The sequence below is a fragment of the Alosa alosa genome, chromosome 8 (assembly GCF_017589495.1).
Source record: "Alosa alosa isolate M-15738 ecotype Scorff River chromosome 8, AALO_Geno_1.1, whole genome shotgun sequence".
In the NCBI taxonomy this organism is placed as follows: Eukaryota; Metazoa; Chordata; class Actinopteri; order Clupeiformes; family Clupeidae; genus Alosa; species Alosa alosa.
In genome coordinates this window covers 20,127,892-20,154,391 of record NC_063196.1, presented here as the reverse complement: position 1 = coordinate 20,154,391, position 26,500 = coordinate 20,127,892, and the positions used below count along the sequence as shown (strand labels likewise).

The following is a 26,500-nucleotide window of genomic DNA, read 5'->3' as shown; positions in this document are numbered from 1 at the left end:
TCCTGCTTTTGTCCTGTATATCACTGAGTGCACATTGTAAAGAAAGTGCAGACTTGGAACACGCAATGGATACATTGACACCCAGAGAAATTAGATCTGGTGGGAGATTGGCTCTTAGCATGCCAGCCTCTTAGCATCCTGAAGATGCTGAATACCACTTCTAACATACTCGAATACATACACACACACACACCACCTGATAGAGGATTCCTGTTCAGTGCACACCTATCAGTGACATTCTGTTCCCATAAGCACCCTTAGACACATACACACACACACACACACACACTTTTATCCAAAGAGAATGAGAAATAACATTCAAGCTACAATATAGTGGCAGTTAAAACTACATCAATCGATGCTACTACCAAAGGATGAAAGTGCAGAAGTTTTAAGCAGTAGTCAAAGTGTGAGATGGAGGAAGACGATAGAAGAAAGGGAAAGACACACACACACACACAAACATACACACACACAGAAAGGGTCACCTCACAAAAGACACACACAAACATACACACACACACACACACACACACACACACACACACACAGACACCAAACAAACCCTCTCAACACCAGAAGAGGAGAGATAATCAATACCACCATCAGCTACATCTCATAACCCACTTCTGCTTTTCTCTGGTAACAAATAAAAAAAAACCTGGTAGAACTAAAGACTGGACCCCTGTATCTTTGTCCCAATCTTTCCCCAAGCCCTCCTTTCAATGGCGAGCCGTATCAAAAGCTCCGCAACAAAGCTCAATCTCTGAAGCCCTCGTGCCAGCTGCTCTGTGTCCTCTCTGCAGCGAAAGGCATGGCCCAACAAAATCAGATTGGAGATCTGTGTTTTTTCTCACTTGGTGGTCGTGCCAAAACCCATGTTTTATTCAGACCACATGGTAGAAAAGACATCAGCGCCAGCCCCCCCCACCCAGCGCCCAGCGTGGGATTTCAAATCTGTCCACGTGTTAGGACTTACGTGCAGTAGCTTCATAAAACCCAGAAAACCAACTGTCTGGGTCATGTCTTAGATTGGCTGTCTCTTTCTCTGTGTCGAACACTCTCCTATTCTCTCTCTGGTCAAGACGGAGGGATGGAATTTGGGATTAAAGGCTTCGCTTGAGTAACTGACCCCGGGTGACCACAGCCCTGAAGGCTGTGGGCAGAGCTCTCCTGACGGATCAAACACTAAAGTCGGCGGTGGTCCGTGAAGACCAATCTCTTCAGGTTTATAAAGCACCCCTGAAACGTCTTTGGGAAGAAGCTATGAAGTTGTGATGGAAGCTTTGTTTAGTAGTGCCCATCTTAAAATAATGGAAGGAATATCTTCGAGATGAAGTGTAACCTGGTACTGGTCATATAATATAAACACACATACTGTCTACCTGCTTTCCTGCTTTATTATGGAAATTGTCAATGAAGCATGAAGTAAATGTACACGCATAAAAGAACTTGTGCATAATCACACACACAAAACCACAGACAGACAGACAGACAGACGCACACACACACACACACACACGCACACGACCCACACATTCTTAGCTGATGCCTTTGTATTGTGCTGTGTGCAGACCTGCAGGAGAGGAACAGCAGGAAGGATGAGGAGATGAGAAGCCTGCAGGTCAGTGAGTCCCTCCACATACCCCCCACCACCACCCCCGCTGTGCGGCTAGCCCAGCCCAGCCTAGGCTATTAACCTCACATCACACACTCTGTCCCTGTCGAGTGCACCCCATACTCCCCCTGCCATACACATGTGCCTCAACACACACACACACAAACATGCACAGGTGTCTCAATGCACACTAAATACACACAAGCCCACACACAGTGCTGCAAACTGAGACACGCACGCCTTGCATGGTGACGCCCTCCTCCTGCAGAGTTAGTTTTGTCTGTGCAATCTTAGATTTACATGTTAAATCATTATGTGCTTTAATAGCAAGCACAACCATATACTGTAAAACTAAGGTTTGAATGACTTGAATGTGAAATGATGTGGAAGAATTCTGTGTTGGAGAGCAAGTTTGAGTTGAAGATTCACACTGTCATGAGGTTGAAATGTGAGAGCCAGCACTGTCACTGCACATGAAAATCTCAATTACCTCAAATCTGAAAGTTTCCTTGTTTTCCCCTCATGCCCTGACAGCCTGTAAACCTGTCACAAAGTTTTGACGCTGGTACCATTCCATGCACATAAGTGGGGAAAAAAATCCTGTCAGGAGAAAAAAAAACAAAGTAGCACACCTTTCTGTTGATTTATTTTCATTTCTCAACGCACCGCCCCTACCTGCACAGATATTTCCTCTGGTGAAACAGCCTCCTCCTGTCTATGCTTCAGTACTTACTAGCAAGCAGAGCCCTGCCTGCAATACATCTGTGAAGGCACCTGGCTGTTCACAACTAATATTAATGAGTCTCCTTAGACAGAAGCTGCGGCATTCTCAGGCAGGAGACACAGGCTCCCAGCTGTGAGCAACCACTGTAATTATGTGTGGTGTGCTGCAGCGTGGAGGGAGGGCACGCATCACCCAGGTGTCCGCTTTGTGATTGATGGATGAGAAACACCTGTGACTGGCATTGAGATCCCGGACGAGCCCCCAACTCCCCAGCGCTGTGCACGGGGGGACTGAGCAGTGTGGAGGAGGGTAGAGTAGAGCTGGATGATGGTCTCTGTTCATGTTAATGTCATTGAATGAGTGGGTTTATTTTTTATGGCATTTATAGTACTGTAGTTATGGTAATGGTATTTATGAATCTGTTTCTTGCCCCCACTCCAATTTCTCTCTCTCTCTCTCTTGGTCTCCACAGGATAGAATCTTGGATTTGGAGATGGTAAGACCTGTTTGTTGTTTGTTCACAAAAAAAAGCACTCCTAATTTTCTGAATCCGCTTTATACTTGGCATCAGTCCAGCATGTAAAAGACTGATAAAAGTGCCTGTGACATTTAGTGCCCCAAGCTTTGCTCGCACAACCTTACAAGATGTCATACTCCATGAGCTAAGTAATTTATGTGTTTAAAATAAATGTATCCATTACCTTGAGTGCACAGATCATTTTTTAATGGTAGAGTATATGTTTCAAAGGTAATTTTCATGGTCTTTTTTATGGTGAGCACATTACTATTTAATGAAATGAGAATGGGAAAGATGATGGTTCTCCGAAGATAGCTTTTAACGGAGGAACAAGAGATGTCATATTTGCCAGGAGCGCAATACATGATAATTTGAGGATAAGCACTCCTGAATATTCAATGATTACTCACTGGGGGAGGCGTAAGATGCACATTTGTTAAGCTTATTGACAGCCCACATTGACTCGAGAGTGTTAATGTGGCAGGAGGAAAAAAACAGCCGTTCGAAAGTCCCACTATCCATCACAATTATGTGCCACGGCTCACTGCCACACATTCAATTAGCTCCGGGACAACTCCTGGCCTTTAGTTAGGACTCCATCAATTCAAATCATTTTTGCTTACTGCAACAACATATTGGCACTGCATATTGACCCCCTACTCTCCTGTGGGACACCCAGGCAAGTCTGTGGCTTTCTCTCTCTCTTCTGCGCACAATGAAGTGATCGGCCCCACTTTAGATTTAGGCTTCTTAGGCACTTTATGCTGAATATTTAATTCAGTTTAATGCACTTTTTATATGTCTGCATGGGTTATGACATTTAAGTTAGTGTTAGTGATGTGTAATTATGTGTACTTATTTGTTATATACATAGTGTCATTTAATGCTGTTTTAAAAGGACACTCCGTATAATGTGGAATTTACGTTGTGAGCTCGACTAGCATTTTAAATATAAAACATCTCAACTTCTGATTTGCCTGTATTTTTTTTTTTTTTTTTTATTTTGGTGGGGTGGGCGTTGGTGCTTGAAGAACCAGAGGGGGCTTTAAAATAAACTAACCATTCTCATCCAGAGCACCCGGCTAGCCCTGGATCACCTGGAGTCTGTACCTGACAAGCCCAACCTGATGGAGAACTTCAAGGACCTGGAGGTGAGGGAGCTCATTCCTCTCACTCCGTTCTCTGAGAACGCTTTGCTTTGCACCTCTTATGTACTCTCCTTTTCCGTCTCCCGCACCCCAACCCACCCCACCCCCTGCCCCTCCAACAACCCCTCCGTGGGCGAGTCTGAGCTCAGCGCTGGCGTCTGTGTTCAGCGTTCTGCTTCTGTCCCGGCAGGAGTCCCAGCGCCAGCGGGAGGCGGTGGAGCAGCGCTACAGCAAATACAAGGAGATCGTGGGGGACCTGCAGAATCAGCTGGAGGAGTCCAAGCGCAAGATCCAGGAGTACCGAGTAAGGCGGCTTTCATTCCATCGACAAACCCCCCACCCCTCCCTGAAGAAAAAGAGGAGCACGTCAATGAAAATAAACCATCATGAAGACTTAAGTAAAAAAAAAGCTCATTTTGAGAGAGAGAAGGGAGTATTTAGATTGAGGAGGGTGAAGGAGAAGCTTTTGTAATTCCTGACGGCCCCATCATTGCAGTATTTTGCCGCTGATTGCAGTCGGTAAGCAATTTTCCCCCATGGCCTATTCTCGTTTTCACAAAGCCTCTGCGGTCTCTCCTCCTTCTCACATTTAAGTGTTTATTGCATTAGCCTAATAGCAACTTCCTATCAAGGTTTTCACTACCAAAACAAACAGAGCGGAAATTGGCTGTCGAGTTCATTTTCTTCGACTAGAAAACAGACTTCCAATCAAATGAAATGAAAACCCTCCCTAGAGAATGTCAGAAATGTGGACTAACACTTGAAGTGCACCACACTCTTGGTCTTCTCCTTTTGTTGGTAATAGGTAGAGGTTACAGGCGTTTGGCATTCATTTCCTGCTTTTCTTTTGCTCTGCACTATTGGTTGTTGTTGCTCATGGAGGTTTTTTTTTATTGGTCCGACCTTTCATCCTCGATTAATTGAGTCAAGGAATACAGTATATTCAGGAATACATAATGGCCCTCACTGACCCTACACTAACTGGCATTCTTCTTGCTATTGGAAACATTGGAACAAATATTTGACTGTTTTATTTACTGTGGCTGTTGTGTATGTCTGGATGCATGTAAGTATTTATGTATGTATGCACATTGTGTGTCATCTGGACTCTGAGTCTCTAAAATAAAGTTATGTATCATTGGCAGGGTGAGAAGCTGGACGCTACGTCCCGGAGTCTCCAACTGGCCGGCCTTTCCTCCTCTTTCCGAGGATACGAGACCTTCCTGTCCAGCACCCTGCTCTCTGGCGCTGCCTGTGAGTCCCATGACACCCCCTCCCTTCTCCCCACACACACACACACACACACACACTCTCTCTCTCTCTTCAGCACACTTTAGCCACGGCCTAATTTTTCTAAGGTCAAGAGAAAGAATAGGTGGGTATTTTTTTTAAAACACCCTTGTGCAGATTAGTCACTAGGAAGTGCATTTGGGGGAAGACAGCAACTGAGCAGTTCTACCCTATTTGTTTTGAGAGAAAAGTTGAAACTGAAAACGGCAGAAAACTGGGTAAAGGTTCAGGCATTTTCACCACCTACCCCCTGGATCTATGAGCACTTGACTCTCGTAATGCCTGAAATGACACTCTTAAACGATTTCAAATGTGTAATTTCACTATCTATTCTGAGACCCCCCCCCCTCGCTCTCTGTCTCAGCAGCACCACCTCGGCGTTTAGGCCGCTCCCCCGAGCCGGACTCTGCTTTCCTCACCAGCGACGCCTCCGCCATCAGTGGACACCTGGAGAGAGCTGTCGTGTGACTCGGCCGGTGGTCAAACGTCCATATTGCATCGGCCGGTGGTCAAACGTCCATATTGCATCGGCCGGTGGTCAAACATCCATATTGCTGATTGCCTCTCCACTGGTGGCCTGTCAGCATGCCTTCCCCCTTAGAAACCATGCGATTGCGGACTGTTGCCATTATCAACCCCACTCCACGGCGCACGACTACCATGACTACCTCTATGGCAACAGCTGGCCAGACCAATCAGCAGAACAGGAAGCAGGGTAAAGTGCAGGTTAAGAAGAAACCATTAGAGGAGTATTTTTTAGGAACGTGATATATTCCATATTTTTTTAAATTACCATCAATTACCAGCTCTTTTCTCCTGTAAATGGTGCCAGTAAGTGGTGTTTTATAACAACTGTTTAAACTGTTCTGAGAGGACCATCTCATTTCAAACTGTGGTGCCTTTGGAACTATGCATGCTGAAAAGTGTGTGCATGTTTTATACATTTTACATCTTTATAACACTACTGTACTGTGAAATGATTGTTTGTTTTTTATCTTAATATTTTTTAGCATTGACAGTCACTGTTTTATACTATTTTGTAATTGTCAGTGAAATCCAAAAATACATGTAGCTGCATTACATCGTCTCGATGTCTCATTTCCTACGCCTGTCTGAGACACGATAAGTGCAGTTAACACAAAATCAGTTTGTGTTTGAAGAGAATGAGGCAAATCTTGATCCAGCCTTTGAAAGACTTACAGGGGAGAGAGAGGCACTGTTGTTAAAAGTTAAATCTAACTATAGTATAGTTAGTTGTGTATGGTTGTGTAACAAGTACTGTATGTTGTTTACAAGTGAAAACACATGAATGGCTCACAGGCAATGTGAGCACCTGGGATGTGAACTGCGGATGTGAATGCATTTGTCTCGTTGCCTCATCTGTGATATCACAATCACACTCATCGCCTGACTCATTTTCCACTGATTGACGCCAGTGCCAGGTCCTATTGTTCATCTCCCAGCTGGCCCATGGCTGCCCTGCAGAACAGCGTCCAGCTTTTGTAGCGTGTGTGCCTTGCGCTAGGCTAGAGAGATGGTCTATAGTCTCCATCCACCCGCCAGCTGCCATTGTTTCGCCTCGCGCCCAGACCCCCTCCTCCTGCCAGCCTTCATAATGTCGCCCTGCTCAGCCCAGGCCCCCCCCCCCTCCTCCTGCCAGCCTTCATAATGTCGCCCTGCCTCGCTGGCTGGTTGGCTGGGAGCTGGGTTTGTGGTGTGGAGCCCAGGGAAAATGGGCCGCTTCCAGGCGCTCGGGATTCATTGGGATTCCTGTTGAATCCAATTACGCTGCCGCCCCCGCTCCACGGAATACATCACTGTCAGCCACAGCCAGCCCCAGCGCAGTCACAGAGGAGTGTTCGGCATGCTCCTCCTCTCCTTTCTCCTCCTCTTCTCTGTGTCTTTGAATGGCGCTCTCTCCCTTTGTCTACTGCGGGGTTGGAAATGAGGAGTTGGAGATCTCATTTGGCTTGTAGTTTTATGTGGCGTGTGTGTTTTTCAGAGTAGCCTCACCTCACTTCCACCTGTCTTTGATCTTGTTCTTCTACACATGTTGATGGACATAAACACAAAACATCCGACTTTCACTTTCATCTATGCGAGGAGTTGCCCCTCGTGTGACGTGAGATCCTAATGAGCAATGATGTGCCCCCACCCCAGCCATGAAAATGCTCTTTGGAACTTTTTTTCTCTCCGAGTGAGCCCATCGACCACCACCCCCCCACCCCCCCCCCAAGCGAGGATCACTTTCAGGCTTTTTCCCTCAAAGCCCTTTCGGTTTCTATGCAACTGTGCAGCGTGGCCCCGGCTCTCTGCCTGCTGGAGTCTGTCACTGCAGCATAAGGGGGCACTGTGGCCACGGCGATGGCGTGCAAGAGAAAGCCTGGTTCCAGAGCCACTGCCTGCGCTGTGCTGTGTGCTGTCGCTCTGTTCTGCTCTCTTCTCTTCTGCTGCAGCCCTCCTGAAAACAGCCTCCATCAGCTGAACGACGCTTCTCAAGTCGGAGGAATTACGAAGGCCTGGCCGTGAGTGAGGCAGGCATATTTACAGAGAGGGGATTTGGGGGGCTTGTTTGTAAACAGACTTATGCACACCTCGCCTCAGCAGGAGCTGCAGCTTTTTTCTCCCTTTTCTCTAAGACGTATGAAAAGCTATGCAGCATATACAGGACATTTTGCATTAAAGCACGATGACCATCAGTCCTTTTTTGTATTTTCTGTATTTTCTTTTCCTTCCTCACTTTCGACTTCTGTGCCTCCTATTGATATGTTCTGTACTCCTATTGTGATATGTGCCCGCCTGCACCCTGGCTGTGAGAGGTCGGTGGCCTTTCTTTGGGCAGCGTGGGTCAGATTGCCTCATTTTTTACCCGTCACAACTCATCAGCGTCAGCTACGCTCCACGTCCTTGGCGTCCTCTGGCCAGATGCGCGCTTAAGGCTGGGATCACCGCTGCTCTGGGGGGGGTCAGTTTGGCTACGGAAAGAGAATGTGTGTAGAGAGAAAGAAACCACTATTCGCTTTCTCTCATTACACTCAAACGGATATTGAAAATCGCTCTTTTTTTGTTGTTATTTAAATGTTTCACTCATAGGGACAGGTGGACCTCTGCATGTATGACAAGAAATGTGGATTTCAATTCTACCTTTGTAGTAAATATTGGATAGTAAAAAGAAGCAGCAAAAATTTCATAGGGACAGTGATTTATATTACATGCTCTCGTGATTGATTATGATCATGAAATTAATAGAAAAATCCCATCCCTGAAGATAATTACAATAAGCTGAAGTCACAGGTTTGCTCTGGAGTAGTGTGGCTGAGCTCATCGATCACTCATGTCAACCATTCAGTTCATACGTGCAAAATATAATCTATAAAATTCTAATTCTCTAGTGAGCGAAGCTCTGGGCAAATACGGAGGGTAGTGGTCATTAAAGTTTGGCCGCTTGAGACTTTGGTGCGAGTCACGGAACACTTAGCAGCTCTGCTCCTGGCTGCAGGGGGGAGAGCTGATTCTCTACATAACTCACAACATATTGACGAATGGCGAATTGAATTCCTGTAAAGCATCTTGCATCGATGGCAATCTTTCTCTACTGTTTGTCGAGCCAACATAAAACAGGCTGTACTTATTTGAGATTCGATAGCGAGAGCAATCCTCCTAACGAATTTACAGTGAGCTCAATACCTTTATGAGTGTGTGTATATCTTTGTGTGTGTGTGTGTGTGTGTGTGTGTGTGTGTGTGTGTGTGTGTGTGTGTGTTTCCTTGAAAAAATAAAGTTGTTCTTTAACAGTACACTGCTGACGTGTGTCACGGATGAACGCGTTCCCATTTGATTACCGTGTGCCCTGAACGGTATCCAAGGCTGGTCCCGGCCAGCAAGCACCAGAGAAATGGAGAAATCGCCCAGTGCTCAGTGGGCCATGTCTGTGGAACAAGATTGGCATCAAAATGGGCTTGGAAGTGGTTGAGGACCACTTGACCACACATATCCACAAATCCTAACCTGGCCATATGGCTGAGCTAGTCTAATCTCCCTGCATTCCTGCACAGATGTGGCAGACTGTCTGCCCAGACACATCTCCCTGCTGTTCCCCCATTTTGGTGGCCATTGTTTGGCAGACCAGACCTCTGCTACTGCGGCAGTAAAGAGGCCAAACTAAGAGGCACATTATACAGACTGTGGTGCATTCAGTAGGACCGTATTACTTTTTGCAAAACAAACACAGTGTTCAGTCACATGGGGCGTAGGGTGGATTTAGTTTGGTTCAGTGATCAGGTCTCCCTGACTCAGTTCCTCTGCTCACCCCCACATGCCTCTTATTTTGAAACCATCTCGGCATGAAAATAGGGTTTTTAATTATTAATTATTATAAGACCAAAGAATACTTGTTAGGATTGACCAGATGTTTTGATTTTTTTTTAGTGGTCTGCTATATGTAGATGTGGGCTAATGTTTCCTTAACACTGCATAACTGAACGAACCACAACCATCATATGCTAATGTTGTGAAAACTCTGGGAAGAACATTTTATTGCTGGATGTAACCTAAACTCAAAAAAGGGAAAAACAATGGATGAACAATAAAAAAAACATCAACACAATCAAAATGAATGTACACACTGATTTGAATTTGCTTCAAAAATGTGACATGAACAGAAAACGATTCAATGACTTAAAAATAAAATCCCACATATTTGCCAGCACGAACAGTTATAAAATGAATAACCAAATAAGAAGAACTGCACAATAAAAGTTGAACATGAAAGAAGAAAATGAAAGCACATACAGTGAACTTGACAGAACATGGACAGACACTGAACAATTCATCCTGTACCTCAGTAAACGTATCGGCACTCTGCAACCAACTCCATCATAGTCCATCTTTATTATTTTAAAATTTTCTTAAACCCTTTTTAAATAAAAAAATAAATAACAATAAAATAACAAATGATACGTAGGCCGTGGTACGGAGGAGGGCGTTGATCTATTAATTGACAGCTTCCAGTAGTCAAATATTCATGCGACTAGAAACACCATCCAGAAAGACTAGATTGCTAACCTAACAACATTTCATCGCTCTTTACAAACAAAACAAAACAAAAAAATGCATATGCAATGCTTGCTCAAATCTGATTTCACACCGAAATTAAATAATTATTTTCGTCATGAACTACACTGATAAATTAGGCCCGATGTTCTTTCTGTACAGAGTAGTTTAAAAAAAAAAAAAAACAGCAAATGTTATGTACAGCATTGACCTACAAAGTACAACGGCAATAATGTAATAAAATATGTAAACATATCTGTTGTTTGACACAGTTGACTGTGACAACATGAAATTCACACTTTTTCACATTGGATCCTCACACCATCTTCCCAGGTATTGTTTTAACATTGACAAATCATTCATCCTACAGACATGATGGTATGGTTTCAGTCGCAGCAGTTTCAAAAGGATGAGAAAGGGGCTAGGGAAAATGACGCAAAACACATAATGTAGCAAAGTACAGAGACAAGTGCTTTTAAAAAAAATACACATTCAAAAAGAAAATATACCAAGAAATATCACCTTTGTCTTATACACACTTTAAAAAAAAAATCTTGTATTTTTTTTGTGACTGATCTGACCTGGCATTTCTTATAAGAAATCAATCTCGATGCCATGTGTGGCTGCCAAACCCTTTCTCCTGACCAGTAGAAAGAAAGTGACTCCTAATCCTGCATCCAAACAGAAAAAATCTGACAAACTGATACACTGCCGATAATTAAATTGAGAACTGTACTGTTATGTCTGTCATGACTTTATGCTTTCTTCCCATCAAAATATATCTGTATATATTTATAGTGAAAACGAGACAAAACAAACAAATAAAAAACATAAAAGAAATCAACAAAAAGTGAGTGTGACGACTCGATCATCACATCTGCATTTTATTCTTCTTCAGTGGGAATTGAGCGTTTTTTTCTTATGGCAAATTGTGCTCACTTTCCATTTTTGTTTAACATCAGTTCTAATCCTCTTCACTTTCTCGCTTCTCTCTCTGCAAAAGACGCCAGCATTGTATCACACACATTTCACATGCATGCCCAAAATGGCTGATGATCATTGTTGTATTTTACAGAGTTACAATGGACAAGTTTTTTTTTTTTTTTGTACTTTTCTTTTTTTTTTTTAATGTGGTCCGTTGTTGTTACTTTTGATGCCAAGGATCAAAGATCTCTTGAAAGTCACTCGGGGATAAACAATGTAACAATGAGATATTTTACACTGCCAACTTCTGCAACCAGACCAACCAACCACACGGTAACACAGGTCCTCAATGTGCCTATTTGCCTTCTCCATATGCTTACCATAGTAAGTGTGCTTGAAATCACAGTACATTATTGTTCAGTGACTCATCAGTTTTGTGAGTTCTCAGCGGGCTTTTTAAAGTGAAATTGTAGCTCCCAAATGTGGTACTGCAATTTTTTTTACTCACGTTTTGGTTCCACCTGTTTGTTTTCTAATACCACACTGCTCTTTTTGTCCACTGTTGAGCTATTGAACTTGTTTGTTTTTTTATACATAATACTCCTTGTCCTTGTCTTTCGGTCTCTTGCTGTTGGCACCCTTGGCACTGGACTGTTTGTCTTTTACCACTGCCCCGTTGGTCTGTGCAGAGTTGCTGATGTAGTTCCGTGTCTCGTCTACCTGGTATGAGCCTTCGTCCCGGTTGCGGTACTTGTACATGGCGTAGAGGAGGATGAGGATGCAGAGGGCGGCGGCCGACACGATGCCCACCACCATGCCCGTAGTGCTGCTGGACTCGCGGATGACTTCTGAGGCACCGGGGGGCACCCGCCGGATCCCCGGCATGGTGGGAAGAGGGATGGGCACGTTGCGCAGCATGGGCGAGGTGATGAGCGGGCCGCGGGGCTTGGTGCCGTCCACGTCGTAGGACGTGGGCAGCGGGAGTAGGACTATGTCCGTCTGTGGCGGCGGCGGCGGCGGGGGTTTGACCTCGCGGTTGTTCATTTTGCCGGCTGGGATTTTGGGCGGCGTCTCGGATGGCGGAGCGGACGCCACCGTCGTGCTCCGGAGGTCAGGCAGCGCGGGGGGCACGGCCGTAGTCCTGCTGACCTCCGGAGCCATGCTAGGCCTAAAGTCCTTGGTCTCCCACTTGGGCGCGTGGGCTTTGTAGCCGCCATCATAGGCCGACGTGGTCAAGATCTTATCTGTTACCAGGGAGAAGGTGGTGTAAAAATCTTCATCGTCAGTCGGGGGTAGGCTGGAGTCGAATGCCTCCCCAGAGCCAAACCCCGATATCACCAAGCCATCACCATCATCATCACCATCATCATCATCATCATCACAATCATCGCTGCCTCGGTCCGACAAGCAAGGTACCCCCGCCTCAGTAGGAATGGACAGGGACTCTTTGGTGGTCTCGATAATGGTGAGGACAGGGCGTAGGGTTGGGGGAAGGGGGATATAGGGAGCACGGGTTGAGACAAGAGGGATATCTAGGGGATCCTCTACTAGAACGGGGATGACTAACTCCCCTCCTGTGGGACAAAGGGAGAAAGAGACAAGGACACGTGTTAGAGGACGGCCAGGCTTTACACAACAGTCCACACTATAGAACACACCAAACAGAAAGACTAAAGCAAAAAATGACAAACCAAAGGTAAACAAACAATGACCAAAAACACTATTCTACACAAATGCAAAATCCACACACCTGCACAAATAAAGTTCAAACAGAAAATAATGCGGAAAGGATTAGAAAATAAATACAAATATGCATCAAAAGGCTTCAAGGGATATGTAAGGTATTGTGCCTAAATATAACTAGTATCGCCCTGCAACTCCAAAGAGACTATCAGTAGAGACTATCAGTTTGAGTACTATGTAACTCCATAATGGCAGCTACAAAACAACACCAGGCATAATACTATCTATGTAGGCCTATTAGAACAAGTAATTACTGAATGGAACATTTAATCTTATGAATCTTTATCAATCATATTCCATGTATATCAATGTACATTTACAATGTATTTATTTAATTTACATTTTAAAATACTACTACATTTGTTGTTAAAGTGTAAATCTGTGCATGAACTACTTAGTAACTACTTAGTACAAGCCACTTTTTTGCCACTTTTATGTACAACGTGTAGGTATGTACTGTATGTCACAAAGAACTTAATTCCAGAGACTTGAGGGATTATTAGGTGCTTTGCTAGCCTCTCAGGACAGTTGTTTCTTACCTCCTAGTTCTGCTGTTGTGTGGACTAAAATACCTGCACACATGGGGCTAGCTTTCGCTCACTCTTCACAAAACCGATTCGGCAGGTTCCCTCACAGACCCTAGTCTTTTGCCTTTTGACAGGTCTTATGTGGTAACCACAATGGCATTAGGTCAGAAAACACGTCAACAACACCTGAATGTTAAGTAATATGTAGAATCAAATTGTGTTGTTTAGTTTTTTTTTTTATGTGAACTAGGTTGCCATGGTGTTTCTTACTTGCATTAGAAAAAAACGATCCTTAGTTACAACTTTTACTTTTTGTTTTAATTACATTGAGTTATGCAGCTATAAAAACATTCAGATGGTCATTGATACCAGTCCAACCGTCTGCCATAGTGTCCAGCTTACACACTGCAAAGGCTCACAAACAAAGGGCACTACAAGGCAATGCAAATGTCTACGAAGGAAAGGAAAAGAAAAGCAGAAATTCAACGGAACAGAAAGGAAATGCAATGCAAAACAAATCAACAACCAAACGCAAAGCAAAACCTGGAAACATTCGCAAACCATAGGCACAGATTGAAAAAGGGTTAGTAAATACGATTAAAAGAAAAATCAAAACTAGTCAGTTTTTGAAAAAAAATAATAATAATAAGAGCCAATAAAAAAAAAAAAAGTACTCATCAAAGGAAGGAAGCATACCATATTTTTGTAACTTACATCAACAAATTGCCCGCATGATTTTGGCAGGAAGAAAAAAATTTACAAAAGAAAGTTGTGTAAGAATGCCTTTTGGACAAGTGTGGTTAGTTTGTAAGATTGTTGTTATTAAGCAGTACTTTAGTTTATTTTTTTAAATGATCTCTCTCTTGACAGGATGGCACTGGGAGGCAACAACACATACATCCACACACCATGACATGAAAAATAAACTTCACCATTCTGTTAATTAGTTATTTTTTCCTCTTTCTTTTGATAAATAACTTTTTTACAAAATGAAAACTGTACATCTATGATATTTTAATAGATAATCTCAATTTTTTGCATCAGATATGTAAATCTGATTATTAAATCTTTTTATAATGTATTATTTATTTATTCTTTTTTCCCTTGACATTAAAATGTTATTTTTGTTTTGAAGAAATGTATGACTGTACATATATCATCGCTAAAGTTTTTTGGGGGAAGCGAGGGCCAGGAGAGAGGGGGTGGGTGGGTGGGGGGGGAGGGAGAAGGACCTATGAACATACTAGGTAGGAAATGACAAAGATGGGTGAGAACGTGTACATCAGTTGCCATGTCCATGTAAAGGCGGCACGAAGCGGTCGGGCTGCGTTAGAGCTTTTAGCTGTAAGGAAGGGATGGGGATATACAGACAGTGAGCATATACATGCCCATCCACAAGAGAAAAAAACAGCACTCTCAACACTGACAAGTCTTACAAACCCTAAGCTGCAACTTCTTCACCATGCAGTTTATTTATTTATTTATTTATTTATTTATTTTTAAACACAATTCATCTGGTCAATTGAGTTTTACTTTTTGGAGGAGAAGTGATCAACTGCAGATCTTGAAGTTTTTTTTATAAAGAAGATAGTGGTGAGGGGTTAAATTGGACCATCCTCCTCTATTTCATTCTTGATGAACTGAGGAAGTTTGGAAGTTTTAGTGTAGCCAATCAGTAATTGAGTTTGGGGTCGTCAATAGAGCCAATCAAATTAACGAACACCATCCATCAAGAAGAAAGAGAGAAAGAGACCAAGACAGGAATAACAATGTATAAGTTTATCACAGAATTGCCATATTTAAATCATCATAAATCATTAATGTTCATTTCTTATTACTTTATGGAAATCAGAACAGCATAAATGTATATACACACACATATGCATATGCATATATACGTATTTTAACACACAAGCACATTTTTAGGAAAGCAAATGGACATAATTTTGCGACTCACACTATCAAGGGGGAGGAACAACCAGAAAGCACACACTGAGGTTAACAAAAGGAGAGGAGGGACACACTGACTTATCACGGTCACCACCTTCAGCAACTAATAATCACAAGGATTATTAGTTGTCTCCAGTGTTTTTGTGTGTTTGATTGTTTACAAAAACGTGTGTTAGTACTGTACGTTAAGAAAGACAGGACAGGGGTGCAGTCTGGATGTACGTCTTGGAGGGGAGGGAAAGGAATTTTTTATTTTATTTGTTTGTTTGCTTTGTTTAATTTCATTTTGTTTGGGATTTTCACTGCAAGGTTAAACCATGCTCTGAATAAGTTGCATTTAGGGAGAGTAGAATAATGTCAAGGCAAGCTGGGATCTACAGGACTGGCTCAAGTGCCCCACTACAGTGGAGCGCCAAGGGCTGTGGGCTGTATCATTAGACAAGCACTTTTAACTTGGACAAACAAAGAGACCCAATTTACATTGTCACCTAATTAATTATGTCATCACATTATTACAGCTAACTGTGAAATTTAATAGGGCTTTAAAAAGTTAATACGTTTATTATTTGGTAAATATTTGATCTTGTGTCAATATATAACCAACAGCCTTTGCTAGACAGATAAAACAATATTCCAAGGAATTCCACAAGAGGACATGAGCAAAAATTCATTCAGAACCTGATAAACTGTGTGCTGTCTGCACCATGTCTCAGGATGTACATTATATATAAACTATAAATCTACTTCTGCTCTCTGCTTTCCTCCCTGTCTCTTTCCCAGACCCTCCCTTCCCCATCTCATCACTCCCTTTTCCCTCTCATGCCCAGGCCCTCCTCTTCTGAGTTGGGTTCATGTTGTATGATGTCTCTCTATTAATATGGGATTGTTTCCTTGCCAACTTCGACTATGTGCTTATTCTCAGAGGAGCTCATGGAACCCAGGCGCACCTAAGCCTCTTGAGACCATACTAATTGGAAATTGTGATACATAACTAGGTTAAAACTAAATTGAATGAAATTGATCTCAGAAGCTTGATTGTTCAATTGCTTTGTGGGGGTGCACTGTTTTGCAGTCTGCATCCACTCAACTGACACGGCACATAATTAATTAACAATCGACGACAGGGGCTGGCTGAATGGATGAATGGAGGCTATTGACTTGATGACAATCTCTTGATGGCAAACACACCCATGGCAATGGTGGAGAGAGCGTTCAGCTTGCTGCGGAACTGTGCCATGGGAATGGTAGTGTGCACTTGCTTATCAAGTCCCTCTGGTTTTAGAAGGCTGAATCTACGAGATCCAGTCTGTTCGTGTGTTTAGCCTGATAGAAGCATGGCTCAGTGATTCATGACAGAGTTGACTATCGAGGCAGCTGGAGGCATGCAGAGTAAGGAATTTCAATGGTGATTTTCTCTCCTTTCCTCTTTCTCTCTCTTTTCTCTCTCTCTCTCTCTCAAAATTCACAAAGCACCTCTCCGTTATCATGAGCTTTGTTTGCCAGGGGGTTGTGCTGGTGTCTCATAGCGCTCAACCTTGTGTTAGCTTTGCTGCTAAGTCAACACATCCCCTGCATCGTAACATAGCACCCTGGTCACACACGCTACTGTTAAGTTGCAGGCTGGAGAGGAATGAGACATACAGGACCTCTGTGTATTCATACAATCCCTTATTAGCTCTTAAGCAAGCACCACTAATGTTGACTATATTTAACTCCTGATCAAACAGGAAGCCATCCTTCTGTGTGTTTGTTCACTAACAACTGATTTGTTTTTCCAGCCAGTGAGGGTGGATCTAAGTTCTGTTATTCTATTTTTTTTGGTATATTGTTTTGGGCTTTTATGCCTTTAATTGACAGGATAGTGGAGAATGACAGGAAGCAAGTGGGAGAGAGAGCAGGGGGTGGGATCCGGAAAGGACCACGGGGCGGGAATCGAACCCGGGTCGCCGGCGTACGGTGCAAGTGCCCCAGCCAGTTGCGCCACGGCTGGGGCCTAAGTTCTGTTATTCCTACCAAGAAACTCGTGGAGCAAAATTCCTGATAGCCTTTCTATCTCAATGCGTCTTTTTCCTGAAACCAAACACTTCAGGGATACCTCTCTTAAAGTTGTCTCTTAAGTGCAAAATGCACCTATCCCCGGGTGTGGTCACGCAGTGTGAAAATGTCACAATGTCAACAGGAGGCCCGCTAAGCAACATTTACATAAAATGTCCGGCTGCACACCCACCCAATCCCTCCGTACACACAAAGGGGTTGGGCTGCTCAATCCCCGGGAACAGGAGATTCTCTCCAGGCACAGCCTGCCATCCGTGGTCTATTCTCAGGACCAGGCTGGTGTTTATCGAGGCTCCCAAACGTGGATGAATGGCCCGGTTGCGCGCGCACATCTGTGTGTGTGTGTGTGTCTCTCTGCTGGGGTTTAATTCCCTGATCCTGTGAAAGGGATGCCAGGACCCTGGCCTTGCTTTGCAGAAAAAGAAAAGGAGCAGAGAATCCCTTTGTGGTGGAGAAGTGTGTGTGTACGCCAGGCCAAAGCCTTCTCCTGCTGCTGCTGCACATCGTTTCACCTCAGCCTAAGCTCTGATGACACACACCCCCACACACACACACACCTACCCCACTAACACCATGTGAGGGGGCACATGAGATTATCATAGGGATAGCACTCGTGGGGCTGCCACTGTCAGCACACCGTGCAACCATGCAGGGCATGTGACATCCCCCACTTTCACTCTGGGGTCAGAGATGTGGCCGACAACTGTCCAGCCTGCTGGGACCTCATGCTGGGCACAGTGGAAGGGACACTGCAGGGCATGTCACCGTCGCCAGCTGTGTGAGAAATGGGACTCTCATGGCTTCAGAGGTTGAGGCCATGACAGAGTGACTTCACCCATTATGTGCAAGAGGAAGAGTCCACTCACTGCAGGACACAGCGTGTGTGTGTGTGTGTGTGTGTGTGTGTGTGTATGTGTGTGGGTGCAAGAGGAAGAGTCCACTCACTGCAGGACACACAGCGTGTGTGTGTGTGTGTGTGTGTGTGTGTGTGTATGTGTGTGGGTGCAAGAGGAAGAGTCCACTCACTGCAGGACACAGCGTGTGTGTGTGTGGGTGCAAGACAAAGAGTCCACTTACTGCAGGACAGTGTGTGTGTGTGTGTGTGTGTGGGCATTTTGGTGGTGTAGAGCGGGCGGTGTAATTTGATATGCCATGTTGCAGATTGCTCGTAATCCTTCACTGTGTCCCTGGGCGCACCCCCACAGTTTTAAATTGGCATCCTTGGGACGCGAGTCGTGAGTCCTCTCCTACACGGCCGGCTTGATTTGTTGGGGCCGAGTCGCTTTGACTCGGCCCACCTCCCCCTTGTGTGCTTCACACACACACACACACACACACACACACACACACACACACACACACACGTCATCCAAATAAGCCCCTGTAACTGATCTGAGACCGGCGCCGAAGCGACAGCAGGCTCAACGGGGCCTGACGAGAGGTGACGCGGCTCATGCGCCCTCTGAGGGATGCGTTGGGAGAGTGGCCTCACATGTTTTACACCTCACAGCCCACTCATCGGCTGTCTCGCGCCACCCCTCTTTTCCATCCCTCCATCCCCAGTGTCCCACCACCCTCCTCCTCCTCGCCCCCATGGCCACACATTCACCCGTCTAAGGGCACGATTGTTAATCCTGACCTCGCACCCTAATGCCATTTCAGCCAGCCCCTGGGATCAGCTACCGCAGAACTGTGTCCCCCCTCAGCTCCAATACAAGGTTACTTAGAGTTTACAACTCATCAAAGACCAACCCAGGCAGTAAAACTGATGGTGAGAATTCATCGCAAACTGTCTGGGGCTGCGAGGACGAAATCAGCTGCACATCTTTGTGAGCCGTCCGATTAATAATTTGTGGTGACAGCCCGAGTGTTCATTAAGCATGTACTGGTCAACAGTAATGAGAGCCGTTTCACTGGGCACGACTCGTCTCCGTGAATGTCTCAATGCTTTCCGCACTGAACCAGGGAGAGAGAGAGAGAGAACGAGTGAGAGATGTAGCTTACACATTTATTTGCATTATAGAACAGCATTTGTAAATTTCAAGGAGATAGTGCTAAATAAATAAATGGTTTGGTTCAAAGTCTAAATCTTTCATCTTTGGTTAAATGTCAGGAAGCCTGGTCATGTTTTGCTTTTTTTTTTTTGCTTCCTCTCTTCCTGACCTACCCTCACATTTGTAAGCCCTCTTGTGGAATCCCCTCTGGATCAAGGGTAGGTCAAACAGTTTGTACTTGACACAGAACACAGTCATGAGACGCAGTATTGCAAGACAAAGACGAACATAAGAAAGGTACAGTACAAAACACACAAATACACACAAAGCACGCACAGGAACACAACCACAGAGATGTCACCAAAGCACAAAAAGGCTGTAGCGTGAAAATGCTACAGCAACACACACAAACACAATCAGAAGCACGGGACACATAATCACACACACACACACAACACAGGGTTAGCCAGAGCGCATTATGGATGGAGAAGCGCACAAAATGGTGCCAGTCACGTCCATGCATTAGCAGATGGAGATCTTCCGAGGTTTTTTAGTAGGGCTAGCTACAGTCAGTGCATGCCACAAATGCTTTGGGTTTCACTAAGAGCAACAAATAGAATAGAAAAACAGATATACTTTGTGGCAATAAAATTCTTTTTTATGCCATCTGCATTCAAACAGACATGTATGTGCAGAGAGGCTGAGGAGAAATAAAGTGGGGAGAGGATGGGTTGGGGAAAGGAATCATTCTTTCACACACAACACACACAACTTTCTTGAGACAGAATGGGGTTGCCTGCACAAGGCCAAAAATAAAAATAAACAAATAATAAATCAACAGATGATGGCAAGAAAAGATTTTGTTGCCTTTTATTTCCTGCCGTATTAAATATGGGGGAAGGAGGGGGTAAGAAACGAGGGATGTTGTTGTTTTTTTTTTAGTTAGGCCAAATGGCACAGAAAAAAAAACAAAAATGAGAATCTTTTTTTTTTTTCAACCACCAAAATTTCATGCGGCACAAGATGAGGTAAAACGAGAGGATCAGCTTTTTATCCTGGAGAGATGGATGTACAGAGACAAGAGCCCAAACGGAAAACCCAAATCACAGAGTATGGAATGTCAAGTGGGAGAAGATACAGAGGGGGGAGATGTTTATGTAAACCTCAATATGGGGACGAGGATGGGGTACTGGACGTCAAAATGTATAATAATAATAAATAAGAGGAATGCAAATGAAACCAATACATGTCATGCAACTGTCCATGATCTGAAAAGACTGGGAGGAGGAGGAGGGCGGGGCTACCAGAATGAGGATATGAATTTCTGTGTCAACATGAGTGTATGAATGTAGTATGCAGACAAATGTACTTGTCTGTTCTGCTTAAATGAGAGAGGACGGGGTACTGTGTACTAGAACCTTGCTTTATAACAGTATCCTAATTCCAAAGTTTCAGAGCACTTGGGGCTGGCACCTTGAGCAATGGCTTTTTAAAGATAAAAGTGCAGAAAAAAACAAACTATAGAGACAAAACAATCCGCTGCAGTCTAGCCAGTTGCCTCATATCTTTCGTTGTTATTAAAAGATAGTGCCCCTGGTCAATAATAATAAGGTCAAGCAAGTAGACGTTGTTTTAAAAGTAATGAAACTTGTCTTTGTTGGTAATAGAACAACAAAAAGGGATCATGGACTGAATATATAATAAAGGACAGCACATGATCTGCCAAGCATTTCTCATTAAGAGGAAGAAGAAAAGTGTGGCGTGGTTAATTCTACGTGAGGAGTAACATGAGCAATGATTCATTGTCTTAATTGTTCTTAATTGATTGTAGGAGGTGAAAAGCTGTGAAAACTGGGCATATGCTTTGCAACACATGGAGCATACTTAGGCAGATTACAAGCGTGTTAATTAGGCTAGGAAGGCATTCTGAAGGACAGCACGGCAATTAAAAAGCTTTCGCCGCGCCATTACTGGCAAAAGGGCCAACGGAGAGGTTGTCATAAATTAACCAGCCTGTTGCTCCACGCCGGATTTGCAACCAACTCGCCGCTGTGGGCATCACATAATTACAGCTTAACCGTTTCAATGGCAGCTCATTGCGCAAGTTCAGTAGAACAGGGTCGCGCCCCAAGTGCTTTTCAAAACAGGAGACGTGTTGCACGTCAACCCCGTCATTAGCTTAAAGCCTGTTGCCTGTCTCGCCTCTGACGTCCATTTATAACAAATAATATACAAAAGGAAAGAAACAAAAAAGAAAGTAGAAAAATCACCTTCACCTGCTGAGAGACTATGTGTAGGGGGACACAATGCACACAGAAATTCGAGGATATCTGTTCTCTATTAGAATGTTTCAACGCAAGGCAAGCCTCTGACGTAGGAGACAAAGGAACACACAGGAGAGGAGAACTGGTTTCCGTTGCAGTTAGTCTGCTACAGTACATATCACAGTATCTATGCTGAAAGCATTTTTGGTTCCTTTTCCAAGAGTCTCAAAATGTATCCTCTGTCGAGTGAGGCGCATACACACGCACGCACACGCACACACACCAAACGCACTGGCAAAGGTCAATCATGAACAGGACAGATACATTTTGAAGCATCAGTGCGAACAACATGGAGCTTGATACTAATTTTGTACTTTTGACTTAAAGTTCCACTCTCTTTTGAATGCAGAGAGGACAAAATTAGTATAGATGCAATGCCATGTTTGCAACGTTAGGCCCCATAGTCAAGTGTAACTTTTTAATAATCTAATTTTGACTTGTAAAAAGTATGGTACAACTATAGCACTATATCTAAGTGTACTGAGATCTAGGTATGTGCTGGTGAGTATCTAGCACAGCTGAATTTCTGTGAGGATTGTGGACACTGCGTTTCTTCTCTGAACTCATGAGTGCTTAAGGGAGTTTCAAAGTTAGCACGCTAATCTAACATGCCTTTAGTAATGCTTTGGCTGGAGCCCTTTTGAAGTTACACTTTATGTTCTCATGGGGCATGATGCTTTGAGGAGTAGGTCCTCGGTTGCAAATCAAAAAAATAAATAAATAATAAATAGAAGAGAAAACAGAAAAAAAAGTTTCCAAATCAAATAGACCAGATCGAAGCAAGCACACACTCAACACACCCATCCCACCTGCGTGTCCCGAATCGCACTCCTCCAGGTCCTCGTCGTCACTGGAGCACTCGGCCGACGACACGATGTCGTCCGTCGTCTGAGGTCCAGACAGCACCGTGGACAAGAGAGGAGAAAAACAAAAGCAACAGAACAGGAGTTCAAGTACGACATACAGAAAGGAGACAGCTATGCAAAGCATACGGCACCAGAGTGAATTTGCATTCACCATTCGGATGCTTATGGGAGCGGGAGACAAAACAACGGAGCAGATGTGGAAGGGTCTTTGCTGCCATTCTCTATTATTGCACACATCTCATCATCCTGCCAGGATGGCATTTCTGCACCATCCCACCCCATCCTTACCCCTACTGCTCCCTGCAGCTGATTATTTACAACCCCAGCCTTATGCACCCCCCCACACACACACACACACACCGCCTCTGCCACCCCCTAGCCATCCTCCCTCATCAGTGTGTTGTGACTGACCATCAGGGTCCCAGGGAGAAGCGGAGTGGGGGGCTGATTTGTGTGCAGGTGCCACACTGGGTGATCACCACCACCACCCACCCACCACCAACATGATGATTTATTTGCCCGACCCCCACCCCACCGTTCCCTCACCGGCACCAAGCTGCTACGTCAGTCATATTTCACCTTTTTTGTGTGTGTGTGTGAGTATAAGTTTGTGAGAGAGAGAGAGACAGACAGAGAGAGATAGAAAGAGAGTGTGTGTGTATGTGTGTGCATGTGTTTGTGGAGGGGGGGTTGGTTTGATGGGGTGGTAGGTTGGGGCAGGGTGTTTATTAGCGTGGATCGGCGGTGCGATAAAATAAGCCCTGTCACAGAGCAGGGTTATGAAATCACAGCGCTGATTGAGTTTGCAGTCCTGGGTGAGAGGGTCCAGGCTCTAAATATCATTGGCTTTGACAGACTAATGAAACAGTGCTCCTGAGCCAGGCTGCCCAGGAGAAAGAAAGAGAGAGAGAGAGAGAGAGAGAGAGAGAGAGAGTAGAAGAGAGGGAGAGTAGAAGAGAGGGAGGGAGAGAGAAGGAGTGAGAGAGACAGAGTAGAAGAGTAGGGAGAGAGTTTGAAAGGAAGTCAGAGAAACAGGAGAAGTGAAAGAGAGACAGAGAAAGAGTGCAATGAAGAAAAAGACAGAGAGAGAGAGAGAGAGAGAGAGAGAGGGAGAGAGAGAGAGAGAAATATGAAAGCCACAGTGTAAGACGCTGAGACATTAAGTGCAGTTAAAGAGTCCATTTGTTTGATTGTATTCACCGAGTGTCCAGATGAAGAAGTGGTGAACGCTGCGGTGTGGTCAAGGCCGCAGGCACAGCATAGAACTATGGCCCAGAGTAAAAAATGCTCTCTGTCTGCAAGTGAGCCTGAATCACCCATACTGTAGAGATTTTTTTAAAGGCTTGTGCTTGTGCTCCTAGAGGTTGGAGGCATGTTTTGGGTAGGGGTGGGGCTTATTACCCAAAGATGGTGACTTACTGAAGACCGAAGAACTTTCGAGAGCGCTAGCAGTGCTTGAAGGTAAATAAATACCTAAATACCTTGACTTCAATGTGACCTCTCAAACAAACTACTCTGGCAAAGACCAAGCCTTGTAAGCTGGCATAGACCACACAGAGTAAGACCTCTCAACAGTAGCTGGCTTAGCAGGTGCAAAGGTTAGTGCTTCCAAGAGAAGGGAGGTCTTCGGGGGCATGGAGGGGGGGGCTGAAGAGGTGTTGTTATTGATTCCTCACAAACACTCAAAATATGAGCCCCCACTGAAGGACGACACAAGATGTCAGCCAAAAAACAAAAGCAAACCCAAGTCAGAGACGATGGTAGTGAGGCAGTTTTAGATTAGATTATTACGCCGGGGTAAAGTCATAGCTTGCGGCAGTCTGAGACAACGCACACACACACACACACAGCATACGGTGGGTGTTGACACAAGGCCGCAGAGGTGATTGAATTATGTCGGTGCTGGCACCATCATGCCCTCCAGCCCCTCGGCCGCCTTTTCAATAATTCTCTCAGAGTGCGGGGAGGGAGAGAGAGGCGAGGCAAGGCCGCCTGTTTACTGCTGTGTAAAATCACCCGGGAACCTTGAGAGATGTGGCACGTCGTGACTGGCCCGGGAAGCACAGTCAGCACAACACTTCTCTCTCTCTCTCTCTCTCTCTATCTGTTTTGTTTGTATGTTAGATAATCTATATGACAAACCAATGTCAAAATGCCCCTTAAGTGTACAAAACAGTAAGAGTAAGCCTGTGATGTCTGTATTTAAGCCAACGCTCCTGTTTTCTCATTGCTGGGTGGCATGTTACCTGACTTCACCTGCGTACCATTACATCCGACAGATCCGCTGAAAGAAAAAGCTGGCATAATCTGACCGCTAACATTACACAAGGTGTCCCTAAGGATCAAAGTCCCAAACACACAAAAGCACAGCTAAAGAACACTTATGATGACTTTTATCAATGTAGTCCAGCTGAGAATACATTATCCCACTTACATAATTAGCACAAGTCCATGTCATATCTGGGTAAATTGCATTGCATACATGCCATGGTCATAGATTTATCTTAAACCATGCTTGGTTGTGGCATAGTTTTCTTTCAAGAGTTGTTTGTAGGGCCATAACGTAACTATTTATTTTGCCAAATGTTATGGCTGCTGTTCTCCATAATATTAAAGGATAACTGAACTGAGGCTCTGTATACTTTTTTAACTGACATCAACCAGTCATAAACAATGTTTTTTCCCCCCGAGACTGTAGGTGTTGTCATGGCGCATAAATGAGAGAGCCTGGGTGACAGTTTTCTCTAAGGAATACCTTGTCTTTCTCTTATCTCATCTGATGAAAGACCTCCAACATAATACCTTCCCTAATCTGTCGTCTCCGTGCAACACATGTGCAACAGAGACAGAGTGAGACTGCCGGAGCAGATTTCAGCAGCAAGCTTTTCAATGTCATAAACATCCTCGCAAAATGCCTCTCACTTTTGTACATGCATAGTGAAGGCCAATGGGTCAACAGCTGGTTTTGAGCCATGAATTTGCTAAGCATGAAATGCCCCCATTTGCTTTTTCCCCCCCCTCACATTCTTTATTTACATTTTCTTTGTTTTGTTTTTTTGTCCTTTATGTGGCGGGGGATGTGCTTAGTAAGGCTATTATAACACATCTGTTTGCTAAAAAAAAAAAACAGAGGTATTAAAAAGATATATAGTGACAGACTGAAGAAATTGTGCAAAAATGTATGAAAATGCGTCTTCTCTGTCCCCCCCACCATGTCAACCCTCAGTGCCTGGCCAGCAAGCCTACAAAACCTGATTTCACAGCTGGCGAAATCCAATTCTGGGAATAAATCTCCATGGCATGAAAAAGAATATATTTTGGCATCAAAATGCCTTCGTTTTAGCGAAAACCAGTCTTGGGGAAAAGAAAAACAGGCCTGCTTGTCTTCTGCCAGCAGTAAAGGGAGAGGGAGGGAGAGAAAGAGAGAGAGATGAGTTATATGTACCATGCATGTTCCTGTCAAAAGAGGACAGGTCATGGGCAAGAACTTGCAGCAAGAAAGTCACATTATGGCTAAACCATAACAACAGTTGGGAGTGCTGAAAACAGCAGCTCACTAAACGGACCAGACAAAAATGGGACAAAAATACCTTCGCACCTTCCCTGGTGCTCCACACATTAGCCACTTTACCGGTGAAGACATGGCATTGAGGTGCACATTAGAGATGCTTCTATAAATGTAGATGGATGGAGGGAGAGAAAGAACAGAGCAAATAGAGAGAGAGAGAGAGAGAGAGGGCCCCCTTCTGAACAGCTGAAGAAAAGCCC

At 44.3% G+C, this 26,500-nt stretch overlaps 2 protein-coding genes across 2 annotated transcripts in view; one reads left to right on the top strand and one right to left on the bottom strand.

Annotated features, from left to right (window-relative positions):
* The window catches only part of LOC125299371 (centrosomal protein of 128 kDa-like), a 28,665-nt gene extending 22,288 nt beyond the window's left edge, over window positions 1-6,377 (top strand). The window contains 6 exon segments of the mRNA XM_048250620.1: window positions 1,575-1,624; window positions 2,815-2,838; window positions 3,933-4,010; window positions 4,198-4,311; window positions 5,153-5,261; window positions 5,662-6,377. Of these exon segments, the coding sequence (XP_048106577.1) occupies window positions 1,575-1,624; window positions 2,815-2,838; window positions 3,933-4,010; window positions 4,198-4,311; window positions 5,153-5,261; window positions 5,662-5,765 (479 nt within the window). The 3' untranslated portion in view covers window positions 5,766-6,377.
* A 3,791-nt stretch (window positions 6,378-10,168) lies between these two features.
* LOC125298764 (neurexin-3b-like) overlaps window positions 10,169-26,500 on the bottom strand; it is a 243,341-nt gene continuing 227,009 nt past the window's right edge. Inside the window, 2 exon segments of the mRNA XM_048249611.1 lie at window positions 10,169-12,847; window positions 22,676-22,754. Of these exon segments, the coding sequence (XP_048105568.1) occupies window positions 11,862-12,847; window positions 22,676-22,754 (1,065 nt within the window). The 3' untranslated portion in view covers window positions 10,169-11,861.